This window comes from Liolophura sinensis, chromosome 5 (assembly GCF_032854445.1).
Source record: "Liolophura sinensis isolate JHLJ2023 chromosome 5, CUHK_Ljap_v2, whole genome shotgun sequence".
Taxonomy (NCBI): domain Eukaryota; kingdom Metazoa; phylum Mollusca; class Polyplacophora; order Chitonida; family Chitonidae; genus Liolophura; species Liolophura sinensis.
Window position 1 is genome coordinate 9373002 of NC_088299.1, and position 26665 is coordinate 9399666.

A 26665-nucleotide genomic window follows, 5' to 3' on the forward strand; every position below is an offset into this window, starting at 1 on the left:
TGCGACTGGTAGGATCCATAACGCTTCCTTGGTCCGGCAGCCATACTGGGTCCATCAAAGTGCCCAGGCCCATAGTTGCCGGATCCTCTGGCGCCAGGCCCATAGCGCCCGGGTACATAGCCTCCAGGCTGGTAACTGGAGGGCCCTCGAGCATCCGGCCCAAAGCCTTGGGGTCCATATTGATCGAATCTATTGGGCTCATAGTCTCCATGCCCCTCAACTCCGGGTCTGTAACTTCCGGGTCGATCAGCACCGGGTCTGTAACTTCCGGGTCGATCAGCACCGGGTCTGTAACTTTCGGGTCGATCGGCACCGGATCTGTAACTTCCGGGTCGATCAGCACCGGATCTGTAACTTCCAGGGCCTCTAGATCCGGCTGCGAAAGGTACATAATCTCTATGTCCATACTCGCCGGCGCGGTTACCATTCGGGTTGAATCCTGAAAGAAGTGAAATGCATCCTCGTAGGTTTATAATTCATTTAGTCCATATTCGAGAAATGGCTTTTAATTTTAACTCAAACAAAAAGTGCTATCACTGGTGTCACGATATTATTTCGAATGCTCAGTAAAAACTATAACATTTATCCAGCATTTCAGAAAGAGAATTTCAAAAGTGATTATTGAGAAAAAATTTAAAAAAAAGAAAGCACAGAAAAGAATTTACTGCATATTGGTTGGATTGCTGCTGACACGTAATTTAAAAAGTTTACCTCTTGTATGATGGCGGCATTAATATAAGGATTGAGGAAACCTGAGTGCCCGGATTAAACCATGTATTGGCCTATGGACATGTATGATAATCAAGTATGCCAGGAGCCTCAGTCCAATGCGATCGCTGTGAGTTAAAGTGAGTGAGTGAGTGCTTGGGGTTTAACGTCGTACTCAACAATTTTTCAGTCATATGACGACGAAGGAATCTTTAGAGTGCATTTGATGTTCCTCCTTGTTGCAGGACGGATTTCCACCGCTCTTTTATCTAGTGATGTTTCACTGAGACGCTTTACCGAAGGCAAGTAAGACGCCCCGCCCGAGACATTATACTGACACCGGTCAACCAGTCGTTGCACTATCCCCTTCATGTTGAACGCCAAGCAAGGAAGTTACAGCTTCCTCTTTGAAAGTCTTAGGTGTGACTCGATCCAGGATTGACTCTGGATCTACCGCTCCCGAAGTGGGCGCTCTGCCAACTATGCAATCGGGGCCGGTCTGTGAATGAAAGTTAATCGTATGCTCGCTTCCTCTCCGGTCGTACGTCTGAAGGTCTGCCAGCAACCAGGATGGTGGTGGGTTTTCCCCGGGCTCTGCCATGCAGGTTTCCTTCCACTACAATGCTATCCGCCGGCGTATAAATGAAATGTTCTTGAGTACGGAGTAAAACGCCAACAAATAATTAAATAAATAGAAATATAAAACAAAATATATATATATATATATATATATATATATATATATATATATATATATATATATATATATATATATATATATATAGGGGCGAGCAGCATGGACAGATTTAGTGCCGTCTGCCATCTTTACATCTTTATCCCAGGTACCATTAAGGCCGCCAGAAGAATGGAAGCACGGAAATTTAGAAAATTTCCTCTTTGATCATGGTACTGAACCCACGTATGGGGGCTGCCTCTAGCGATTGTTCTGAATTAAACATGTTTTTTTTTCTTCATTATGGAACGAAATTAAGAATGTTGCTCAAAAATTGTTTTAGAATATACTGTTTATGGCAGGCCTTTGCTTTTGAACGTGTGTGACTATCACCCTTTAACCCTTGTAAAAGACCAAAAACTGTGATTTTGGTTTTGTCAGGTGTGTGTTTTATTGTCACACCTTGACTCTGGAAGTGTGATAGCACATCTCAAAATCGAGTGAATGAATGAATGATTATGGTTTAACGCCAAATCGGCAATTTTCCTCAAAATCGGAGACCTACTACAGTATATAGTACTTAACACCGGATGAATTTACACAATATATTCGCCTTCAATGCAACATGCCAAAGGTGCGTGGTTTACTCCATGAACTCAGGTTTACCCCACTGTAATCCCCATTTTAACAGTATAGGTGAAAGTATGGTGCAATCATGAAACATATCTTTAAATAAATCATATACAGTAAAGAATAATGCCTTAGAAAGTGGTCATTGATTCATCTACACATTATATATGGTGCGTATGCAAAGCGTGCATGATTTATTTATTTATTTATTTGATTGGTGTTTTACGCCGTACTCAAGTATGTTTCACTTATACAACGGCAGTCAGCATTATGGTGGGTGGAAACCGGGCACAGCCCGGGGGAAACTCACGACCATCCGCAGGCTGCTGGAAGACCTTCCCACGTACTGCCGGAGAGGAAGCCAGCATGAGCTGGACTTGAACTCACAGCGACCGCATTGGCGAGAGACTCCTGGGTCATTACGCTGCGCTAGCGCGCTAACTAACTGAGCCACCAAAGCGTGCATGAGGATTTGAATATTAATGTATAAGCCAATTCCTATGCAGAAGTCTTAAAACTTTTAAGTAACCATATCAGCGATAAGCGGAGTCACATATAAACCTGTGTGGCTGACTCATTGCGAGTAGATTGATTTATTCATTTGAGTGGTGCTTTACTCAAGCAGTTAATGTAAGCGTTCTAGTTGCTAAAAACACTGTGTCAGAGAGGTGGAGTAGATAATGTGTAAGCAAAGTGCTTGTGTATTGGAACCTGTGATACATGTATATTAGGTGAACTAGTCCCACAAAATGTTAACATGTAATTTATATGAACCACATAAAGCTCGGAATACAGGTTTGAAAATTGTTTGAATCAGTCGACGGTAATTGATCGTTAACTCTTACCCGTTGAATTTCCTCGATCAGCCATATTTGCATTATTCGGATTGATGTCCCACCGTTGACCTCTGCACACACAGGCAAACAGACAGACGACCACTGCGAGAAGTTTCAGAGACGCCATGGTTTGATCGGTTGTTATATGGCGACAGGCACCAAGACGTTTAAATATCTTCTCGGGACAGGTTCCTCTGGTGAACTGAAGTCTGAAATGAAATCCGGACACTTATATATAGGACCCATACAGGCAAAACGTTCATGAACCTTAGACCAAAAAAAAAGAGAAGAAATATGAAGAAAATAAAAGAAAAGACTTTCTCCAAAACAGAATGGAAACTGTGCAATAGTTCAGGTGTGTTGGAACCTTCAGGTGGAAATTAGAAAAAATAATAGCAAATGAACAAAAGTACGGACAACATTCATTCCGATCCACTACATGTATATAGAAGAGGTATTCTCTGGAAGACAACTCATTGTTTACTCAATGTTCCTTATAATTGTCTGACTCTGTTACGCTGCACTAAATGTAACTTACTGCAGTTCTATCTAAATATGAACGATTATCCAACAGACTATAAAAAATTTAATTACGACATATTTTACTATCAACAGCTTGGTCATATAGTGTAACTATTTTACTTTACGGGTCACTGAATACGTATAACATTAATTTCCAAAGGACGTATGATTTTTTCTTCAATAAGGAGTGAAACATTATCTTTTTTACCCTACAAAGGTTTGTATCTAGTGTAATTTTCATCTCTTTGTACATTGTCCAGGTAATGATGTAATCAAGATATGAATGCGTTGTGTTACACGAACAAATAAAAATTGTACATCAGATATACGTCGATCGTGCATACATGGAGCTGCATCATTTTAGTCTAACTTGGATAATTTATAAAAGTTTTTGAATATAACATGGACGGGTGAAGGGTGTTTGAACTGAACTTAGCTCACCTTTGCCTCTTTAGGAACGTCTTTAGAAACGTTTTTGTCTAAAACTGGGTTATACTGATAATATCGTACTGTGTATGTGTGAAAAATAAAAGCTTAATATCAACGGCTGATTGTCTTGAGTTGTGATGTACTGGTTGCACTCTTACTCGTAATTAGGTGTACTTGATTATCCCATAATGTGCAAAGCCTCGGCGAAATCTTGCAATAGAAGGAAGACTGAAGAAATTTGTATGCCCTATATATCTATAATTGCAGCTCCTTCCAGTTGCAGATAAATGTCTGCACTGAACTATAATGTGGACCTTAATTCTTTTAAGTCTATATCCAGCCTGTAAGGCATAAGCATCTAGTAATAGCCAGTAAACCAAGCGGTAAAATGCTTCCGGAAGAGCCAGTGTGGAGTCCATGATACATTTAGAGCCAGCAGAATGGCGGTGTCCAACAGTTTGCAAAATAACATGCTAAGTGAAGGGCGACAGACAAGCGACGTCAGCTTTATAATACACTTACATACTAGCAGAAGGGCGAGGTCAACTTTAGCAGACAGTAACATACTAGCAGAAGGGTGACGTCAACATTATGAAACAGTAAGATACTAGCAGAAGGGCGACATCAACATTAGGAGATAGTAAGATACTTGCTGAAGGACGAGGTTAACTTTATGAGACAGTAACATACTAGCAGAAGGGCGAGGTCAACTTTATGAGACAGTAAGATACTAGCAGAAGGGTGAGGTCAACATTATGAGACAGTAACATACTAGCAGAAGGGCGACATCAACATTAGGAGATAGTAAGATACTTGCTGAAATACGAGGTTAACTTTATGAGACAGTAAGATACTAGCAGAAGGGCGACATCAACATTAGGAGATAGTAAGATACTTGCTGAAGGACGAGGTTAACTTTATGAGACAGTAACATACTTGCTGAAGGACGAGGTTAACTTTATGAGACAGTAACATACTAGCAGAAGGGTGAGGTCAACATTATGAGACAGTAAGATACTAGCAGAAGGGCGACATCAACATTAGGAGATAGTAACATACTTGCAGAAGGACGAGGTTAACTTTATGAGACAGTAACATACTTGCTGAAGGACGAGGTTAACTTTATGAGACAGTAACATACTAGCAGAAGGGTGAGGTCAACTTTATGAGACAGTAACATACTAGCAGAATGGTGAGATCAACATTATGAGACAGTAACATACTAGCAGAATGGTGAGATCAACTTTATGTGACAGTAACATACTAGCAGAAGGGCGAGGTTAACTTTATGTGAAATCGGTCATATTCAGTACTAGAATTGCCTTTAGTCAGTGACACGTAACAATACATTATAATTGAACGTCCATATTCTTGGAAGGAAAATCAAATTAGAACTCACAATGTAAGCTCAGTTTCAACGCCAAGAACTCATTGCCTTGGGTGACGTCATGATTATTCACAAAGCTCTGTTTGCTAGGTCTTTTCGCAAGTAAGCATGAAAATGAGTTAGATACGCAGAGTGAGAGGATCGCTGGCTATTTTCAGTTAGGACTACTGGTTAAACAAATAGGATACATGTTCGATGTTCATAATCTTTGTAGCGCTCTTTATCTCCCCTACCACTGGTATCGCAGATATGTGCTTAAACAAGGAAAAGTCCTACCCGATCTCAAGAATATTTCACTTATACGTCGGCGGCCAGCATTATGGTGGGTGGAAACCCACGTACGGCCGGAGAGGAAGCCAGTATGAGCTGGACTTGAACTCACAGCGACCGCATTGGCGAGAGACTCCTGGGTCATGACGCTAAGCGCGCTAAGCAACTGAGCAATGGAGGCCCAGTACATATTTAACCTGAGTTACAAAACGCGTCTGTAGTATAAACAGAAAAAACAGTTACTCAGAAGTAACACACGCCAACACAATTCTGAGACCCTAAACCATATGCGTGTTTCGAGGTTTCCGTGGCCTTGTGGTTAGCATGTTATGGCGTAGCAGAATGACCCAAGAGCCTCTCACCATTGAGGCAGCTGTGAGTTCAAGTCCAGCTGATCCCGTCTTTCTCTCCTGTGAATATTTCACTTATAGGACGGAATAACCTTATGTACCACATCCGGTTTCAACATGTGGACAAAACGACCGCATCAAACGGAAGAGGATACATTTATTTATTTTTATTTATTTATTGATTCATTTTTTTATTTATTTGATTGGTCTTTTATGTCATACTGAAGAATATTTCACTTATACGATGTCGTCAGAAGAGAATGTACTACAGTGATATAAACCGCGTTTCCGCAGCGCCCACCTCAGATCATAACGCAGGACTGCTTTGACTCCCAATGTACTGACCTTGACCCGAAGTATTCTGGAACACTGAAGAGTGAAGAGGCTTAAGGTTGCGGTTGTAATTTCTGTTCGCTATAATTACCTCGTTCAGAATCGAGATCATGTTACATGTGAACGGCGAAATCAAGTCCGAGGCCATGGAGAACTGCCAGATTTTTTGCCTGGACATATTTACTCTAGCTTTTTACTTCATCGTCGTTATTTGTTCTAGCTGCATTCTTGACGTCCATAGGAATTTACCCAGTTACGGTGGAGAGGTGTATTAGCACCTTAATTCCCGCTTGGAATTGCAAAAATATCCACATCACTCGTCGACAAAACGTCAGAAGGATACGTATTGTAAGATTCTGACAAAACTTTGTGTTGAAAACAGAAAAAAAGCATATGGTGAAACAGACACAACCAAAGTGTCGTATGTGGAATTTACATTTAAGTGCATCCATAGCAACAGACGGGTTCCGGATTGGATTACCAAAGACTTGCATCTAACCAGCTAAATATATCCGTGGGGCCAGAACGGCAACGTAGGTATTTTGCTAAATTTAATTTTCTTCAGAACTTAAGATGCTATGTTATCGTATATAATACATGCTTGTTGTATCATATCATTTCACTGAGTTTTTTCCCCTCCATTAAATAGTATCATGTAATGTATAGTACCAGTCTAGATAATGTCTGTGTCCACGGTGCCCTACCCGTCTCCTTATTAATGATCAGTATCAGTACAAACTGCAATTTAAGTTGTTTATAAAATGCATCTAAATTTTAATATATTTTGCGCGTCATTTAAATCCTCATCAAAAGGACAGTTTTCGTTTATTTTAATCCAGAACGAGTTTTCGGACCCCGGTATACCTGTATATCTGCTCATTGTTAGCTTCACATTGTGACAAATCTAAGTCCCAATATAAATTCCAAGGAAGTCCAGGAGATTGTAAAAACCAGTTGCTCAATCTTGAGGTTTATTCAAATCAAAATCTTGTCCAATCTGAATTTTTATCCCAATCAGAATTCTGTCCAATCTTGATATCTGCCCCAAATAAAATTCTCTCCAGAAACATGTAGTTACACTCATGTCAGATTTCTGTGAATCCTGTCTAGATCTCATTATATGCCCCTAATTACTCAACAAACCAAAATGTTATTCAGTCCATCAGAAATCATATCCGATCCGATATTACCACTAGTAGAAATCTTGATTAGTGTAGTTCTGTCTAACTCACAACCCGCTCATATCCAAACCTTGGCCAAACTTAATATTTCCAAATTGCAGTCAAAGTCTATTGTATTTTCATAAAAAACAGAAACAAGAAAGCCTTAATAGATCACAATCATATGAGTAAAAAGTTCTTGTGTTAAATAAGCAATCAATAATCCAAGAAAATGCTTTATGTATTCATTTTGAGTGTTTTGCCATCGCTTATTTGTTTTACCTAAAAGATATCCCAGGCAAGCACTCCTTAACAATGGTCACTGCCATAACTGTCAATGACTTGAAATTTGTGTAAATCTCGACAGAGGCAAATTAGTAAGGGTAAGTGCTCTACATGGTACTTTTAGCCAACTTAAGCTTCTAGGAAGTTGAAGAAGCACAAAACATAGGCCATATCGATTTGTTTCGAATGATGTAGGTCGTACAGATCATAGAAATTAAACAAGATGGATTTAGAGTATACCCTCTAGTCTGTCTCCTAACCCCCCCCCCCACCCCCCTCTCTCTTTCTTTTTCAATTAGTTGGCCTTATATTTGGACAATAATCTATACAGAAATGAAGCTGTGGCATGGGATTCCGGATGCAGCAAGATTCATTATCACTGAATATATTATCAGTTTGAGAAAATCTGATAAGTTAGTTGTGGAACTAACCTCAAGCACTCAGTCCTTATTTTTGGGGTATTTTCGTCTAATGTACTTGGTAATCTTGCGCCTCTGCTTGCTGTTACAGAGAAACCCAATATGGCATCGTTCGAGAACGAAACTTTCATAGAAGAAGGTGGAGAAGGCCCTAAGGGTTTGCCCAGCCATTCTGACATGCACATTCTGATTGGAATACAGGTGGTGCTGTGCTTGATGGGAGCGTTGGGTAACTCCTTAGTGCTCTACGTGTTCGGGAAGCGGGGCGAGCGCCTCACATACGTCATCGCAATAATGACACTCGCTGTCAGAGATCTCATAGCCTGTTGTCTCTTTTTGCCATGGTCTATTGCTTTGGAATATCTGCGTTTCGCGACCTCCTCCGACTTTTTATGCAAATGTTACCACTTTCTGGGAAACATGACGAATCTTTTCACTCTGCCTTTCTTGGTGCTCGTTGCCCTAGATCGTTGTATTTGTGTGTGTGGCAGTCACATCCAAGCAACATATCACAGACGAGCCTTCATCGCTGTTGGGGTCGTCTGTGCTTATTCTTTAGCCGCGTCATTTGTTCCAATGTTGGCGTTCGGAGTGTACGACGGAGTCTGTCGCTTAACAGATCTGATAGTTTCCTTGGAATCTATACTGGCTTTTCACAAATTTTCACTGAGCGTTTTCATAATATACGCCACTGTGTTAGCCCTCACATATGCCACAGTGTTTGGCACGACACTTCATCGGAAGTACAGTTCAAAACAACCCATTCTGGATTTTCCGCTAGGTGGCGTTGGCAGCGACATGCCTAGTGGTGACACTGTGTCCAGATCTTCGAATGTTCGCGAATTGGCGACCTCTGGCACATTTGAGGGTAGGCCTACAGCTGAGGAAGGGATGCAACTCGTTCATTTCCAACAGGAGCAGATCTCGTTAACAATTGTTATGTTTACGCTGACTCTCATTTTATTCATGTTGTCACTTCCGGCTCTGTTGGTGGTTTTTGGTCACGTTGAAGCAAACATCATATTATTCCATTTGTATCAAATAAGTTATGTGAGCAATTTCTTTGTGTATTTGTGCCTTGAATCAACTTTCCGAAAGGAGGTTAAGGTACTCTTTCAGTCAACTTGGTCACGACTTCGGTCTGGTCGCTGAAATGTAAAATTCCGAAAGTGACATCTAATTTGTTTTTAAAACGTGTTACCTGTAAATGCCGGAGAAATGCGCATTTGGTACCGTAATACCGCAAGTTATTTTCGACTGTGAAATCAAGGAAATCTTCTCCAGTGGATGTGAGTATGTCTGTTACAAACAGAATGAGCAATGGGCTAACTAAACTGGTGCGTGTCTGCTTTTTTTAAGGTTTAGAGGCAATTTAACAATAAAATGGCGCAGATATAGCATGTCGGTTGTAACAATATGATTTATGTTACTGCATTATGCCTACGATGTATGTATTGACGACTTTCTGTATTTTGGTTTTAATTTTTTTTAAACAAACTTAGCCTACGTCTACATCCTTGGTGCAGACCAGATGTTCGAATGGGATCGCCACCAGTAGAGAATGGTCATCATGCACTAACTCCCACCCTAATGCTGGCCGCCGTCGTATAAGTGAAATATTCTTGAGTGCGGCGTGAAAAACCAATCAGATAAATGACACAAACACAAGAAAATTTACAAAGCGGTTGTAAACCACGTGCCGATAAATGATCTGATCTTACAAGACTTTTTTCCCTGAAGTCGGGTCAAAGTATACAGGCTGATTTCTGAAGCAGTCATAGATCAAGTAGCCATGTATTGAATGAGAGGATATGTGTTGATTTCTAGGTTATTCGATCTATCGCAGACGTATTGGCCTATTCTAAGCCTATATGAAATTTTATAATATATAATAAAGCATGGTGTCTAAAATGACTTTTCATGCTTGTTTATTTTGCGTATATATAAAATAAGTACCATATGTTTTTCGTCCTTTTAATATCTAGTAATATTTTAATATGTCGGTTTGTTGGCGTCTTTAGATTATATATAGGACGTTCATCTGGAAATTGACGAGGTGGGGGGATGTCTCACGACGTTGTCCGATTTACTCCGCTCATTTTTTAGAGTAAAATATTCTTGAATGCGGCGCACATTCTAATAAAACCCTTTTAACATTGCGTATGTGGACAACGGCTGGATAACGCGTTTGACTAGACAGGAGGTTTGGCGCATATTACCTGAGATAGCCGACCGCTTTTAATGGTTTGGTAACATTAATGAGTACCAATATACTAAAGGGATTGCTTTTTATCTTTCAGTTAATTATTGTACTTGATCGCTTTTGACTTTGTGTGTATCTTAGTTTTCTTAAACACCGAATAATAAGACAGTTTGATTATAATAACGCTGCGAGTTCGAATGCTACCCTCTCCAATACAGCTTAGAGTTTTCATATTTCACTTAAACGATTGAAAGTTGTATTTTCTATAAACCTGACTGGTGTGATATCAGTAAAATACCCCTTACAATCGACAATAAACACCAATGACAAACAGGAATAACTTGAAGCTGTTTTGTATAGAATCAAACCTGAACAAGCCCATTCTTTGTCTTGGCAGGAGTTCTGTGCCGACCTTGTGAATCGCCCACCCTATTATTACGCTTTTTAAGGTTCAATTGTGCCACACTGGTACCCTTTATGTTTACCATAAGACATACGTCCCTTGAATTATTTTGCCAGGTTCTCCCTTGAATTAAAACTTTTTCACACTGTTACGCAAATAACTTTTTTACTGACAGTTAGTTGACAGAGGGTAATAGTAGCTTAGAAAAACAACAATAACTGACTTACCTTGCTGATATGGTGTTAATGGCTTCTGTTTACTAAAATAGACGGGGTTAAACATACCCATATCTGCGTTGTGTTGCTTTAATATAGCTATATGTATGTTGCATTGTTTTACCGATAAACAAACCGGAAGAGCGTGATATAATGTCGAAGGTACGAAATATTTTATTTAATACAGTTTGGCGAAAACATCAGTGTTAAACACTAAACACAAACACTTTCATTTCCTTGACAAATGACAGACCCGAAATCATTTTGCGACAGATTAGACAATGAAATCGACAATACTACGCTAAACAAAAAGTATGACTTTTTCTTTGACTCATAAAGCTGACTGTCATTGTAAAAGTGAAATATTCTTGAGGTTTTTGAGGGTACTCCGGTATCCTCCTCTCATTATCTGTCATACAGGCATGACAAATTATTAAAGTGCATCATTAAACACGAATCTAGTAAATAAGCAGAGGGCCTAGGTGGACAAGGGGGTTAGGACCCCCCTTGTTTGGACATGTTAGGACGCCAGTGAGGCGCAATGACCCAGGAGCCGATGTGAGTCCAAGTCCAGCTTATGCTGGCTTCCTCTCCGGCTGTACGTGAGAAGGTCTGCTAGTAACCTGTCCGGTGTATCCGGTTTCCTCCCACCATAAAACTGGCCGCTGTAGTGTAAGTGAAATATTCTTGAGTACGGCCTAAAACACATATCATATAGATAAATAAAATAAAATAAAGTCAATAAGCAAATACATTTTGTCTTCATTCATGTTATGCTATAGCAAATTTTGGTACGTGCAAATTTTTTTTTCGAAGTCTGACTTTGCAATACAAACATGGCGTTTCAGTCTGAACGGGAAAGAAGTGGTGGTCAATCTGTCGTTGAATGAACGTAACAATACGTGACACTCTTCCCTTCTTTGTATGGTAAGGCACAGCTTACCGTAAAAAGACATTTCAGCACAAGGCATGGAATTAATTTGATTTATTTATTTGATTGGTGTTTTACGCCGTACTCAAGAATATTTCACTTATACGACAGCGGCCAGCATTATGGTGGGTGGAAACCGGGCACAGCCCGGGGGAAACCCACGACCATCCGCAGGTTGTTGACAGACCTTCCCACATACGGCCGGAGAGGAAGCCAGCATGAGCTGGACTTGAACTCACAGCGACCGCATTGGTGAGAGACTCCTGGGTCATTACGCTGCGCTAGCGCGCTAACCAACTGAGCCACGGAGGCCCCTGGCATGGAATTAAGTAGCGGTAAACCAGTTAATGAACTGAAAGAGCAATGCGTGGTAATCCTACCACAATTTTGGTAGGTTGGAGTTTATAGTGTTAATCCACCAGCTACCAGACGAGCGACCAGACAGACGGCCACTGTATCAAGAGTTAGAGACGTCAGACCAGCGATGAGGCAGACGGCCACTGTGTGAAGAGTTAGAGACGTCAGTACAGCGACCAGACAGGCGGCCATTGTGTCAAGAGTTGGAGACGTCAGTACAGCGACCAGACAGACGGCCACTGTGTCAAGAGTTAGAGACGTCAGACCAGCGATCAGGCGGACGGCCACTGTGTCAAGAGCTAGAGACGTCAGTACAGCGATCAGACAGACGGCCACTGTGTCAAGAGTTAGAGACGTCAGACCAGCGATGAGGCAGACGGCCACTGTGTGAAGAGGTAGAGACGTCAGACCAGCGACCAGACAGGCGGCCATTGTGTCAAGAGTTGGAGACGTCAGTACAGCGACCAGACAGACGGCCACTGTGTCAAGAGTTAGAGACGTCAGTACAGCGATCAGACAGACGGCCACTGTGTCAAGAGTTAGAGACGTCAGGCCAGCGATCAGGCAGACGGCCACTGTGTCAAGAGTTAGAGACGTCAGTACAGCGACCAGACAGACGGCCACTGTGTCAAGAGCTAGAGACGTCAGACCAGCGGCCAGACAGATGGCCACTGTGTCAAGAGTTAGAGACGTCAGTACAGCGACCAGACAGACAGCCACTGTGTCAAGAGCTAGAGACGTCAGTACAGCGACCAGACAGACGGCCACTGTGTCAAGAGTTAGAGACGTCAGTACAGCGACCAGGCGGACGGCCACTGTGTCAAGAGCTAGAGACGTCAGTACAGCGATCAGACAGACAGCCATTATGTCAAGAGCTAGAGACGTCAGACCAGCGACCAGACAGACGGCCACTGTGTCAAGAGTTAGAGATGTCAATACAGCGACCAGACAGGCGGCCACTGTGTCAAGAGCTAGAGACGTCAGTAGATGTTCTGTGTCACCAAGTCTTCAGTGGCAATGTTACTCTGCGAGCGTAATGCCCTTGTATATATATATTTATATCTGGGAGAAAATCTATTAATTAGCATAAAAAAAACAAAACCTGGAATTATTTTTTGCCGTCTAGGCCTAAAGAAACCAGACGAGATCTTCTCGATGAGCTGGTTTTCATGAGGTGAAAACTTTGTGATTTTAGAGTGAATTCAAATGATTATGCCATTTGACTTTGCCGAGCCGTGAATACACGTGAGAGTGTTTTGTTTATTATACGTTCTTCGGTTGTTGCGTATATGTGAAAAAAATACACGTCTTTTAAAAATCAGAGGTATCTACATACCCAAGCGCATGTATACGCTTGAAGGACAAATTCAGCAATAGATGATGAAAAATGTGTATAGATACATTCCTTTTCTCATTTTTTCGTCAGACATACAGGTCTATCATGTAGATATGTGTTATGATATGAAGCTTTCTATATTTCACACAAGACAAAAAATTGTTGCCAACACTATTTTCTCTCGTCTTTTAACCACATGGAATAAGTGTGCTCTCTTAAATTTTACATTATCACATCCAAAACTACATTTTGTAAATTTTGTAATTTAACACTTTACCAAATGTTAAATTAACGTTTGTGTTGTTACCGCATTGTGAATGTCAGAAATCTTGTAATTTAAACATTGTGATACAACTTTCAAACAACCATTACGCATTTTTAACATTTTAAGATGTAGACGAGTATGTATATTTCAACATGTATCGGTATCATCTTATCAATTTTAACATTTCAACATTATAACATTTACGTTTTTAGAGTGTATTCAAAACAAAAATGTCGCCTATGACTTTAAGAGGATACATGTAGCTATTTGAATTTTTAGTGGAAGGCCTTATTTTCCCTGAACGTTTGTAGATATTTATGGAATACAATCATATAAATTATAGTCTAATATGCTGAAAGACCGTTTAACTCAGATGTGAAGGCCTCGCCATACTGCGTTTAACGTTTTGTACGGTTTTTGATAGGTGATTTAGGGCACACGTGGAGTTAAAAAACAAGGTTGCACAAACTTTTTTTCTCTGCATGCTAGTTTTTATATCGGTCGTTATATAAAATGATTTGAGAGGGATATCGATATAGAGAAAGACATCCGTCCTCAGTGCGACGTGTCCCGACAATGACATCAGTAACACTTGTGACGGTGGCCGTTTGTCTGTTCGTCTGTGTATACGCAACGTTCCCGCAGTATGACTCGAGTTACTTCGGGCCACACAATGGTAAGCTTTAAATCGCCTTTCTTCCCGCTTATTTATATATTTTCTATTTCATTGGTGTTTTACGCCATACTCAGGTTGCAGCTAGACCTTTCCACGTACGCCGGAGAACCACCATAAGCTGGACGTAACTCGTTGCGCCGCGCTGGCGTGCTAACCCCATCGGAGCCCCGGGGGCTCCTCCTCCCGTTTTAACAAATCACTGAAAACATTTCACTTTTCTTTACCTAAAATGTGAATCACGTGGATACTTTTTATTTGATTGTTGATTAGCGCCATGGAAGTCTTCCCTTATACAATGGCGGTCAGATTCACAGGTGGATTAAACCGGAATGCCCGGGGAAAACCGCCAGAGGGGTGGGGTTGGGGGGTATGGGGATCAGTGGTATCCAAAAGAATTCTTTATTATTATGTACATACAGCAATTTTCAACACATAATGGGGTCAATACAATATCAGCCCATAATGTGCCAAACAATTCACAATAACCAAAATTAAAAATGTTAAACCGTCGCAAGGGTGTCGTGATGATGATACATACGTGTATCTACTGCATAAGAAAACCAACTCTTTAAGTACTGTAATTCTTCACCCTTTTCACATGTTTGCAAGGTGTTTATTCGAGCATATTCTGAAGGCATTGTTCTGAGGAGACTGTTAAACTTTTATACTTTTTGTGAGGCGCTGAAATTTGCTAATCCAACCTATGTTGTTTTGTCTCCAAAATCAAATTAGAAATGTAAATAAATTGCACTGAAAGTTGCGCTTTCATATGCGAAAATGTTGCGGAATTAGGTTCCCCGCGGAGGTAAACGTTAAAAACTTGATACTGAGTGAAAATATAAGCCTTAATTTTGAAGGTCTTGTTTCGGTCATTCTTTATGACTAGAATGAGATAGATGTGTGAGTGCCCGAGGATATCTTTCTTCAAAAGAGCTTGGAATGAAATGACATTAGTGTCACATAACTTTCAGAAGGTTTAGTGTTATTACTACATAAACTGCAACATTGGTTAATTGTGTTTATTTATTAAATTATAATTTTTAATTATAAAAATGATTTCGATACCTTTTTGTCACCTTAAGGTTACCCTTACGGTCGTCACGGGCCATATTTCCCACCTCGTAGATTGGCACTAGAGGGTGCTTTCGGGTCAGTTGGGGGGAATTCAGGTGCTGGAAATGTTGGGATGACTAGAAGTTCTGGAGGTGCTGGAGTCGCTGGAATGGTTGGACGTGCTGGAATGCCTGAAAGTCCTGGAATGTTTGGAAATGGTGCAACTAATGAAATACAGGGAAGTGCTGGAAGAGCTGTAATCCCAGGAAGACCCCGAAATGACGCTTCAGGAAACACCCAACCACGGCGTCCTCTTCAGAAACTACCACAGTTGGAAGGATACGTCAACCCGCAGGACGCCGTAGTCAGCTCTGTTCTCAGAACCACTGACCAGTATTTCTACAAACCAGTGCCAGTTGGTTTTGACAATGTCACCACCAACATTAATGGGGGATACATCCGAGAATACGGTGTCTTCACAGCTCCGGTGCCAGGAATATATTTCATCAACTACCACATACAAAGCAAGAAAGGCAGCGCCAAAGAGGCCCATGTGGATCTGACCCAGAACGGAGAAGTCGTGAACTCGGCCAAGGCAGAAGGTGATTGTGTCCCGGCGTCCAACTCCGCCGTCCTCTACCTTGACCAGTTTGACCGGCTCAGTGTCAATGGTCGTGAAAGAACCGTGATTGGTTGTGAAAATAACGGCTTTTGCAGCTTTAGCGTGTCTCTGGTGAAGCAGGGGAAATTCTATGATCAGAAAGTTGCCAGAGCTGTCCCTAAGGGTAAATGGTGAACAATCAACAGACGGTAACCTATGGTTTGCGTGAATCGATTGATTTCAATGGTGATCGTTTGAAAATAAATTGTGAGATAAACGAAAGCATGTAGACATTATTTCTCTGACCATGATTGCAATGTAAGCTTAGATATATAATATTTATTGTAGTTTATTTATTTATTTGATTGGTGTTTACGCCATACTAAAGAATATTTCATTTATACGACGGCGGCCAGTATTATCGTGGGAGGAAATCGGGCATAGCCCGGTGGAAACCCACGACCCATCCGCAGGTTGCTGGAAGACCTTCCCACGTACGGCCAGAGAGGAAGCCAACAAGCCCTGGACTTGAACTCACAGCGACCGTTTAGCGCGCTAACAAACTGAGCCACAGAGAATATTTATTGAAGATAACGGCTTCGAGATGGTGGTGCCTCACCGTATACTGTGGTCATATTCTCATGTGCTGCACGTCAAGGAACATTTCTACAAGCAATTGTTAAACATTTCCTGTGTTTGGCGTTATAATCAATCATTTGGAATAAATAAATAAATAAATACGCAAACAATTAAATAAATAATAAATAAATGATAAATGTTGGCAACATACTTGCTAGCGTGACAAATTTAAGTTGTCTTGATAAACCTTTAAGGACACAAAATAAAAATGCCAAATGTCTGCTTAAGACATATGTGGGCCATTTAGAATAAGATCCTGATGTCTTGAATTTGTAATTTATTTATTTTTTTATCTGTGTACTCGGTATTTCAAGCCGTACTAAAGAATTTTATTCTTACGGGAGCGTCATGTTTAAGATTCAACCGCAGTATCAGGAATGTATTAGTCATAACAGCAAATACTTTACAAATCTCCAGGTTTATACTCTCGTTCAAACCAACGAGAGCTGGATTCGAACCTGTGACCTTAGCGGTCAGGAAATGAATTGCTGCCTCGGTGAGCAAAAAGTCTTAGTGAATTAGTCAAAGGCAGCTACAATAATGGTGAATGTAATAGAAGTCGGTGGAAAAACTGCGCCCTATCTTATGAGACCGAGCTATTGAAACTAGGACATGATCTATTCCATATTAAAATTTCTGGCATACAGGTACGACTCAAATCGCATGGTACACGTTTCGCTTACTGGTATTTCTTTAACGGATCTCCTGATGAAATCATACGCGCATGTCCGTTTATCGAATCCACTTGAATTGTTCTATCTAACTTACAAACCTGTGAAAGTGACCCCAGAGCCCCGTATATACAAAGTGAATTTATCGCTTGCACAACGCTTAAATCACCATTTTTATGCCTTTGCGCCATTTCCCAGTATACGGAATTTTGAAGCAAAAGGAATCGTTTCTGTTCGCCACGATTTCGCTGAGACATGCATATGAAGGTGGCCTTCTGAGAATTGCTTATAGCAGGTGTTTGTTCAGAAATACATGAATTAAATCGGATGACAATCACAAAAACATGAAATTTGTCCATGGATTTTGACAAAACATATTTTACCGACTGTTATACGGATCTATATATACAATTAAAGTTTTGCACTTGTTGATTTTCCACATGCGTTCTGAAGTGCTATTACATGTTTCAATTTTTTTTATTTTCCCCTTTTCTACATGATGAGAAATTCCCAGTGTCTTAGTTGTATTTACATCGACAACGCTATTACTATTAAATCGACATCAGTAGTCAATGACAGACACCATATAGGGCGAATGACCATGATGAAAAGGACGTAAAAATATTAGGCCATATACACTTAGCACTTTTTCATACGCTGTTCAGTGCAAAGAAAGGCGCGACCTTGCGTTGTTTCTCTTTTCTTTCTTTTTTTCCGTTTTTTTTTTTTTGTTGTTGTCACAGGTATTCAGGCTATATCATTATTATTTAATGGTAAGAAAACACATGTGCATATTATATATACGCATATTGTTCTTGACAAAGTCATATCTTGACAAGGCTAATGGTTCCCACCCGGATTTGTATATCGCTAAATCACGTTGTTTTTTTATGCCTAGTGTAGAAGTCTAGACGCTCTCGGAACCATGACAAGGAGTCAAGGTCGTCTCCTCTGGCTTCTTCCACATTTCGTCTCAGTTACAGTTCAATTTCTCTATTACTCTCAGCTTATTATTTAGCAATAATTACACAGTGGAAATACAAAAGTTGGCGAAAAGCAGGTAATAATACAATTCAACATGCAAGCCTGGCCACTTTCACTAAGCGTCGTAAATCCATTTTTTACAGCTCCTTTTCCCAGTATGTAGCCTTATAGCGCTCATGATAACTTACACAACGTCTTGTACGAAAAAGTTACACTCAAAAAATGAATCCATTAATTTTAACAGGAAGTCTGTTGTCTGAGTGATGCTAGAATGTATTCTGTTATTATAACATAATATTGTGTCAAATTCAGCATAACATCCTGTTAATATAATAGAACCTTTATGTTGAATTAATAGAATATGTGTGTTTCATTTACCGAATAATCTGTTGCAATAGCACAATACATTCTAGCATCGCTAAGACAACAGACTTTCTGTTAAAATTAACAGATTAAATTTTTAAGAGTGCATTGCGAGCAATTAGCCATATATACGACGTTTTGTGGAAATGGGCCCAGAAAGATAAATAATATTTAAAAGCTAAATAGGGCTTCATTTACACAATGCGCTAGGCTTCTGTCATCCCAGCGTTATTGCTAAGAAACAAGCTATATAACCTGCGTGTGATCGTTTGTTAGGAATAAAATATTGTCGCAACGCTGCGTATATAATGGTGACATATTTTCACTAAATACATGCTGTCATGAAAGTCACACCAAAAAAAAAAAAAATAAATAAGCTGCTAGATTCAACAGAAAGTCTGTTGTCTGACTGATGCTAGAATGTGTTCTGTTATTACAACACAATATTGTGTCACATTCAACATAATATCCTGTTAGTCTAATAGGATGGTTATGTTGAATTGATAAAATATTTGTGTTATATTTAACAGAATAATTTGCTACATTAACACTCAGATAACAGACTTTCTGTTAAATTTAACAGATTAATTTTTTGAGTGCACCCCATGCAGATATTGTGACTGCTTCGTAAAACGGACCCCTGATCCTAATATACTGAAATATGGAATGGCTGCCATTGCAAAGTTCAGTCTGTTCTATACTCGTAATTCAGTTGTCAACTTTTTACGAAATCCAGTTCTTTCTTTCACCCTTCACAACGAGCCGACTGTGGGGCTCTTACGCTTTGAATCAAACGTTACAGCACAATGAGTACAACGATTTTTCCACCAAACTATTACTATTAACGGGGATAATTTATTATCATTAATTGGGAAAACAGATTCCGTTACAATAATTTTTTTCGATAATTTCAGAAAGACATATATTGTTGGGAAGTGGGAAAGCAACCTCTTTATCATCATTTCACAAGAGTTTTCGTGTTTTTCAAATTTTTGAGTCTGCTGTAAGTGGGAATACTGTAGAAATGTCGCATTTAGTTACATTATGTTGTCTGCCGTTATTAAAGGGAGACAATCTCTTTCAAATGGCATGTACAAATTGAGTTCTAACCATTGTTATACACGTTAGTGTCTTTTTCGTTGTATCTGCTATACTCACCCAACAGCTACATAAACGTTTTATCTCATAATAATGTCCCTTAAACATTTACAGTCCAAAGACTTAATTATCATTTATGTGATCATTTATGAGATTTATGGGTTGAGGAAACCGGAGTGTCCAGAGAAAAGTACCGCTCCTCGACCAAAATTCTCACCCAGTGCACCCAGTAGTGGTCTCGAACAGTTCAACAGCTGTGAGTTCAAGTCACAGCTCATGCTCTTCGACCGTACGTGGGAAGGTTTGTCAGCAATTTGCGGATGGTCGTAAGTGAAATATCCTTGAGTACGGCGTGAAATACCAAATAAATAAGTAAATAATGTTATGTGCACGACTGCCGTCAGTTTCTAAATTTAGCTTGCCACTGTTTACATACGCTGAGTTCAGCGCCTGCTGTCTGCCTCTACCTTAGAATATTCCAGAATGCGCTCAGTTCGCTGCCTGTTTGTTTACATCAAGTGTTCAGGAATTTTCTTATTCTAGACAATTCCACCAGGCTATATAAGACCTATGAAAGCAGGTCAAACGGGGGAGAGAACAGAGAACGGAGAATTATTGAGAGTTTTGGATGCTTTCGCTGTGTATTACTTTAGTAGGCCTTTTGTGCTGAATTTTGGTGTCTTTATAGCCTCTGGCTTTTTTATATCATATCTCCACCGAGCACTTGTTCAGTCTGAACTTGTATGTTTAATTTGTGCTCTTGTATACACAGTGCTTATTAGTACACGGACCCTGTCTGTGGAATTTTGTGTGTATTTCGTCATACACTCAGTTATACTGTGGATTTTCCCCCTTGTGAATTTGCCTCTGAGCATTTATGCCTGTGTGGTATATATATTGTGGAATATATGCGTCCGTTTGGACTTGACACCGTAAGTACTTTAGTATTTGTATAGATACTGCTATCCTTTCTTGTTAAACTTAAGTACTTTAGTATTTGTATAAGTCTTATTATCTGTTCTTGTTAAGCTAAAAAATTGTTGTAAAATAAAATCTGCTGGTTTTGGTTACTTTTTGTGCGGCTAAACTGTCGTGTATTTCGAACAAGCCATCTCTTTATAATACAGACAGTTTGGGTCGTAACAATAAATAAATGACTCCAGGGTAATTCAGCCGCGTTGGCGCGCTAACCACCACCCACGGAAGGTCTTCACTGAATTAAATGCAGCCAAGCGTTTGGATTATAAATGGTAGACTTTACTGTCAATATTGATAAAGTATGACTATCGTGAAGCATACAGTTCATTCAAACAAATAAAAAATAAGTTAAGGTGTTAGTTTGTATTGGCCTTTATACTGATCGATGTTTGCACTTCATTTTTATATGTTTTCTTTCCCTTCACATAACTCAGCTGCTGTCTCTGGCAAACCTTACCATATATATGTACAGATTGGCTCTTGCTTGATTAACTTTACAGATACGGTACGTGATTAATTACATGTGCACCGTACAGGCACAGATACGTTTTTAATACACTATTTTGCAGATGGTTAATTTCCTGCAGATACGCAATCACCGATCCCTGGCATTGATTTTGGTTGTAGTCTTGGTCACCTCGGTACTTGTGTCCGATGTTTTTTGTATAACGGTGCATATCAGGTCTTTTTCAGGAACATTTGCACTTATTTGCCTGGCCCTAGGAGACGCATGTCGTTTTAATTATTACATCCCATTATTTCCACGTGGATTATTGATCACCTTGAGATATCGATAAATATATCCAGCAATTAAATCCTGAAATAACACCGTCTATGCCTCCTGTGTCGTTCACATAACCTTGTTTCTTGTCCGATTTGAATTCATACCGCTCCACAAGATAGAATGTATTTAACTCAATATCCGATCGGTATAGTCCAAAACTTTGTTACTGACGTTATATGCGTTGAAAATAGAGAAACTATTGAGAATTTGAACCTCAGCCTTGCAAGCCTTGCATTATACATATATGCTGAATGACACGGTGTTAAGGCTGATTACACGGCTGACTGATTGGCTTATGATAGATCGATATATACTGACGACGATTAGAAAACTTACATGTTGAATCGATCAAATACACGTTGGACACGTGTTCTCGTGATAACTGACATACAATAACACACGACTGCTGAAATACGACCATTGGATTGTGTGATACTTGGTATATGGACACACACAAGCGGTGAAATTCGACCGATTGATAGCGTGTCAGTTGGCATGGGAACACATAAAACGACAAAATACGGCCAGATCGAGTGACAAATAAATAAGACAGGTGAAATACTGGACTGTTATCTGTGGTTGGATATGGCGTTTGTCTGGCGTATTGAACATGGTGTTTCACGAAGTTGCAGGGCGTTATTCAGGTCACGACGCAGTATATAACCAAATTGCTCTTACAAACATACAAATGCGTCCGCGGGCGGCAGAACCCATTTCATTACTGTGTAATGTGACCACCTACTAACCTATTGTTGATGTATTTTTTCTAAGGATAAACATCAAATACACCAGAGAACAAATTGTGAGAAACACAACCCAATACAAAAAAACACAGACCCAATAAGTCAACTGTCATACACAGTAAGTAAAATTATGTTAAAACTCTTCAAAGTGCCTTACTGACCGTTACGCTTTTGGCATTACTGACAGTAGCGAAAGAGGGTGGGAGAAGGGAGGGGGGAGAGGAGGGGAAAACACGTTTCCCAGGTTGTAAGTTAAATAATGAAATAAAATGTTTTAGAAAAAAGCGTGTCTACACATAGCAATGCTGTGTTGTCTGAGGGCATTCCAGCACCTGGTGAAGCTTTTTTGTTTAGAAAAGCTTCTCATCAGTTTGCTCATAAGTGCCACTGATTTAGCTACGATATAACATTAAACATACATACCCCATAATTTTGCGAGTTCAGCATATGCTTTGATTATATTTCTCATAGCTCCACATAAGTAATCTCTTACCACTGAATTAGCAACGATATAACATTAAACATCCATACCCCATGATTTAGGGAGTTCAGCATATGCTTTGATTATATTTCTCATAGCCCCACATAAGTAATCTCTTACCACTGATTTAGCAACGATATAACATTAAACATACATACCCCATGATTTGGGGAGTTCCGCATATGCTTTGATTATATTTCTCATAGCTCCACATAAGTAATCTGATACCACTGATTTAGCAACGATATAACATTAAACATACATACCCCATGATTTAGGGAGTTCAGCACATGCTTTGATTATATTTCTCATAGCCCCACATAAGTAATCTGTTACCACTGATTTAGCAACGATATAACATTAAACATACATACCCCATGATTTGGGGAGTTCCGCACATGCTTTGATTATATTTCTCATAGCTCCACATAAGTAATCTGTTACCACTGATTTAGCAACGATATAACATTAAACATACATACCCCATGATTTAGGGAGTTCAGCATATGCTTTGGTTATATTTCTCATAGCCCCACATAAGTAATCTGTTACCACTGATTTAGCAACGATATAACATTAAACATACATACCCAGTGGATTAGAGAGTTCAGCATATGCTGCGGACATATTTCTCATAGCTTCACAAGTACAAGATCTTTTAAACCATTCTGTATTATCAGATTTAAAAACAGGCGCACGTTATCCACTGTAGCTCAGAACAACATGATATACGAACAAAACTGACAAAATGATAATCGCTGTTTATGTTTAAGGTCGTGCCATTACTTCTAGGAGTCGATCCCAGAAAATCTCTTCGTCTGTTTGCTCATTTTCCCACATGAGAAAAGTGATGTGTTTCCACAGATTCAGTAACGACCTTGGCATTTCCGGTACCGGGATCTCTTCCATCATGATCACAATAATAGCGTCCTCACGACCATCTCTCACCATGCGCATGCCCGTCATTTGAATTTCAAACTCACACCAGTCGCTTCTCAGAAAGGCTCTGGTGATCACCAGGATGACTTTCCGGCTGTTGTTCACGGCGTCTACAATGTTCTGTTGTATGCTGACACCTACAGGGAAATCACGATCATGGAGGCAAAGTGTGTAATTGTTTTGCGTTTCCAATACGTTTCTTAGATCACGGCAGGCCCACTGGTAATTCCGGGAATTGTAGGCCACAAAGGCGTCAAATTGATAATGTTCCATGGCCAGTTCGTCATATACAGGGCCTCTACGACATTTTGTCCTCATCCAGTATTTTATGTTCCATCTGTAACGGTAGCCCAATATTGCCAAGATTACACAGAGTGTTAACAAACAGGTTCCAACAACAGAAAATGTCAACCAAAACTTGCTGACGCAGCTGACATACATATCTTTTACCTTTGACTTTAAGTTCATAATATTTGTCACTGTTCCATTTTCCACGCTGCACGACAGGCTTTGATGATCGAGGATATTGTTCGAATTTGCCAGAACCCATTGGACAAATGGCAGCGTGTTACAGACACAGAGGAAGGAGTTATTGCTAAGAGACAGGGTCACAGACTCGTTTCCTTCCAAAGAAGTTGTAGAAGTGACCCACCGTCTTTCATCTTCGGAAAATGATGAAAGAACATTGACTGTTAAATCCAAATACCGTAGAGACTTAATGTTGAACAGAGCCACGGGGATTACGGTTAACTTGTTGTTTCTAAGGATCAAGACTTCGAGGCTGAGAAGTGGATTAAACAAATCTTTGTGCAGAGTTGTTAAATCGTTGCTCGATAGGTCAAGTGATTTTAAGTTTTTCATAGAGCGGAAGGCAACGCCATGTGCATCACGCTCAAAGCCTTCCCTCAGCCTACAGCTTTGTGCAACAAGGACACGTAAGCCCGGAAAAGAGTCAAAAAATGTTGGGTTTAGCAGAGAGCAGTCTATACCAGAAATATTTAACACCTCAACATTCTGTATCCCTGAGGCCACCAGAAAGCAACCTACTGGTTGGGTGAATGCCAAGTCGACATTTCGAAGTTTGCTCGCGTTTTTAAATGTAACATTTATTCTTGGGAACTCACTACTACCATAAAAGCTACAATTCAATGTTTGGAGTGACGGTAGAAAGGGAATTGTTAGGTGCAAAGTATCTGCGGAGCTAAGTAAGCCCCGTTTAGCTGTAGGGGACAATGGCATACTGACTGGCATATAATACGTTTTCCCAGGGCTGACGTTTAGATCATTGAGATTTGTGAACCTCAGTAAACCTGAAAATGTGAATACGTGAGTCGCTATAACTAAATAATTTTCTCCAATGTTCACCCTTTCGTAACATTCTGGGTACTTAAATTCATACATGGCTTTAACATCCAAGCGGATAATATAATTGTTACTAAGATCTAGGTCTTGAACACATAAGGTTGCCAAGTGAGCAACTTTATTTCGTGTGATGATTAAATTATCTGGATTTACACGGCTGTGTATATTGACATTACAGTAAGACAAGGAAAGAAATGTAAAATTCCTGTAGCGAACGTCGGCAAGTGCAGATAATGCATGATTTAATCCATCAGTTTTGATCTTTAAACTTTTCATGTGAGGGAAATGTTTCAAACTGCCTATTTCAAGCTTTAAACACTCAACTTGTAACGACTTAATTGATAAGTTTCCGAAAACAGCAAACGTTTCATTCGGTGTGTCTTGCTGCCTTAAGTTCACCTGTAACGACGAAAGCTGGGACATGGTCAAAAACCCTTGTCCAAAAGGTAACCCATCAATACCATCAATGGCAAGCAGTGTCACAGATCCAAGGCTACTGACCAGTTGATCTGGATATCCATTTGGAAGGTCTTTCCTGTAAGTGTTAGCATTGTAGATTATCTTCAGCCTCTCTAACCGCTGAAGTGGTCGAAAGACATTAGGAGGATAGGCTTCGTAGGTCAGCTGAAGATTGTTATGGTTCAGATTGAGCGACGAGAGCTTTGACAATCCTCTGAAAGCCCACGGCTGTAGAGTTTCTAGTCGGCTGTGAGACAGATTCAATGACGCCAGAGAGCTCAGGTTGATGAAGGCATCATTGGCTATGGTCCTCAAGAGATTCCAACTTAGGTCTAAACTCTCTGTTACTGCCGAAATGTTGCTCGGTACCGTCTGCAATCTACAATGAGATAGGTCCACGTGGCGGCCATCAGCTCTGGTCAGTACCTGAACCATCACAACTAAAGGTAAGTAACGATCCATGAATCCTTGAGGTTGCTGTCAGACCTTAAATTGACGTGAATACTTGAAAGAGCTCCGAAATCCGCCTGTTTAAGTTTTGGCATTGCCCAGAAATCTTATATACTACCTGCAAACTGGATTCATCCGCTTTTCAGAGTTAAACATCTTATTTGAAAGAAATACCCTATTCATAAAGGATATATTTTTATCACTCAGTTAGCCTTAAACAGGAAGAATTTCGATAGCGTCCAATTTAGCCCTCTAAATATTTATGCAAAGGATCATAAAAGAGAACCGGTTTTACAGATGACGTCATGTAAACGTTTCAATATAGAAAGAGGACTGTCCATCACATGACTAAGGGGGTGTGGGTTACACAAAGTTGCATTCTTTACTTTCATAAGCGAAATGTACAACGTACCACATTTATCAACAAATAATCCTTTAAATTCAAGTCAACAGGTTATGATGGGTAACCATGATATTGTAAAGAATGATGGTTCATGAAGTGTGCTGCCGAGAAAAGAGGTCCGAAGCCGAGAAAGATAAATATGAAGGAAGATAAGCCTTATTAAAAATTTTGCAAATAAATGGTCTAAAAAGAAAGAAAACAGATCCTTCAGTCCTTGACACTTGGCTTGAGCTTGTTAAGAAAGAGGTTGTATGTGCAATCCATCATAT

The 26665-nt window shown here is 40.0% G+C and overlaps 2 protein-coding genes across 2 annotated transcripts; one reads left to right on the forward strand and one right to left on the reverse strand.

Moving 5' to 3' along the window:
- Positions 1 to 14288: 14288 nt before the first annotated feature.
- On the forward strand, positions 14289 to 16237 carry LOC135465435 (complement C1q-like protein 4). The gene is made up of 2 exons (XM_064742675.1): positions 14289 to 14388; positions 15471 to 16237. Exons 1-2 carry the CDS (start codon positions 14289 to 14291, stop codon positions 16235 to 16237), a joined length of 867 nt encoding a protein of 288 aa, XP_064598745.1.
- Positions 16238 to 23551: 7314 nt separating this feature from the next.
- LOC135465436 (toll-like receptor 6) lies at positions 23552 to 25978 on the reverse strand. The gene has a single exon (XM_064742676.1). The coding sequence runs from the start codon at positions 25976 to 25978 to the stop codon at positions 23552 to 23554; it is 2427 nt and encodes an 808-aa protein (XP_064598746.1).
- Positions 25979 to 26665: the final 687 nt, after the last annotated feature.

Coding starts and splice junctions, on each gene's coding strand:
- LOC135465436 (XM_064742676.1), bottom strand. CDS start 25,978: ATGGTTCAGGTACTGACCAGAGCTGATGGCCGCCACGTGGACCTATCT.
- LOC135465435 (XM_064742675.1), top strand. CDS start 14,289: ATGACATCAGTAACACTTGTGACGGTGGCCGTTTGTCTGTTCGTCTGT. Junction 14,389..15,470: donor TTACTTCGGGCCACACAATG/GTAAGCTTTAAA, acceptor TGTCACCTTAAG/GTTACCCTTACGGTCGTCAC.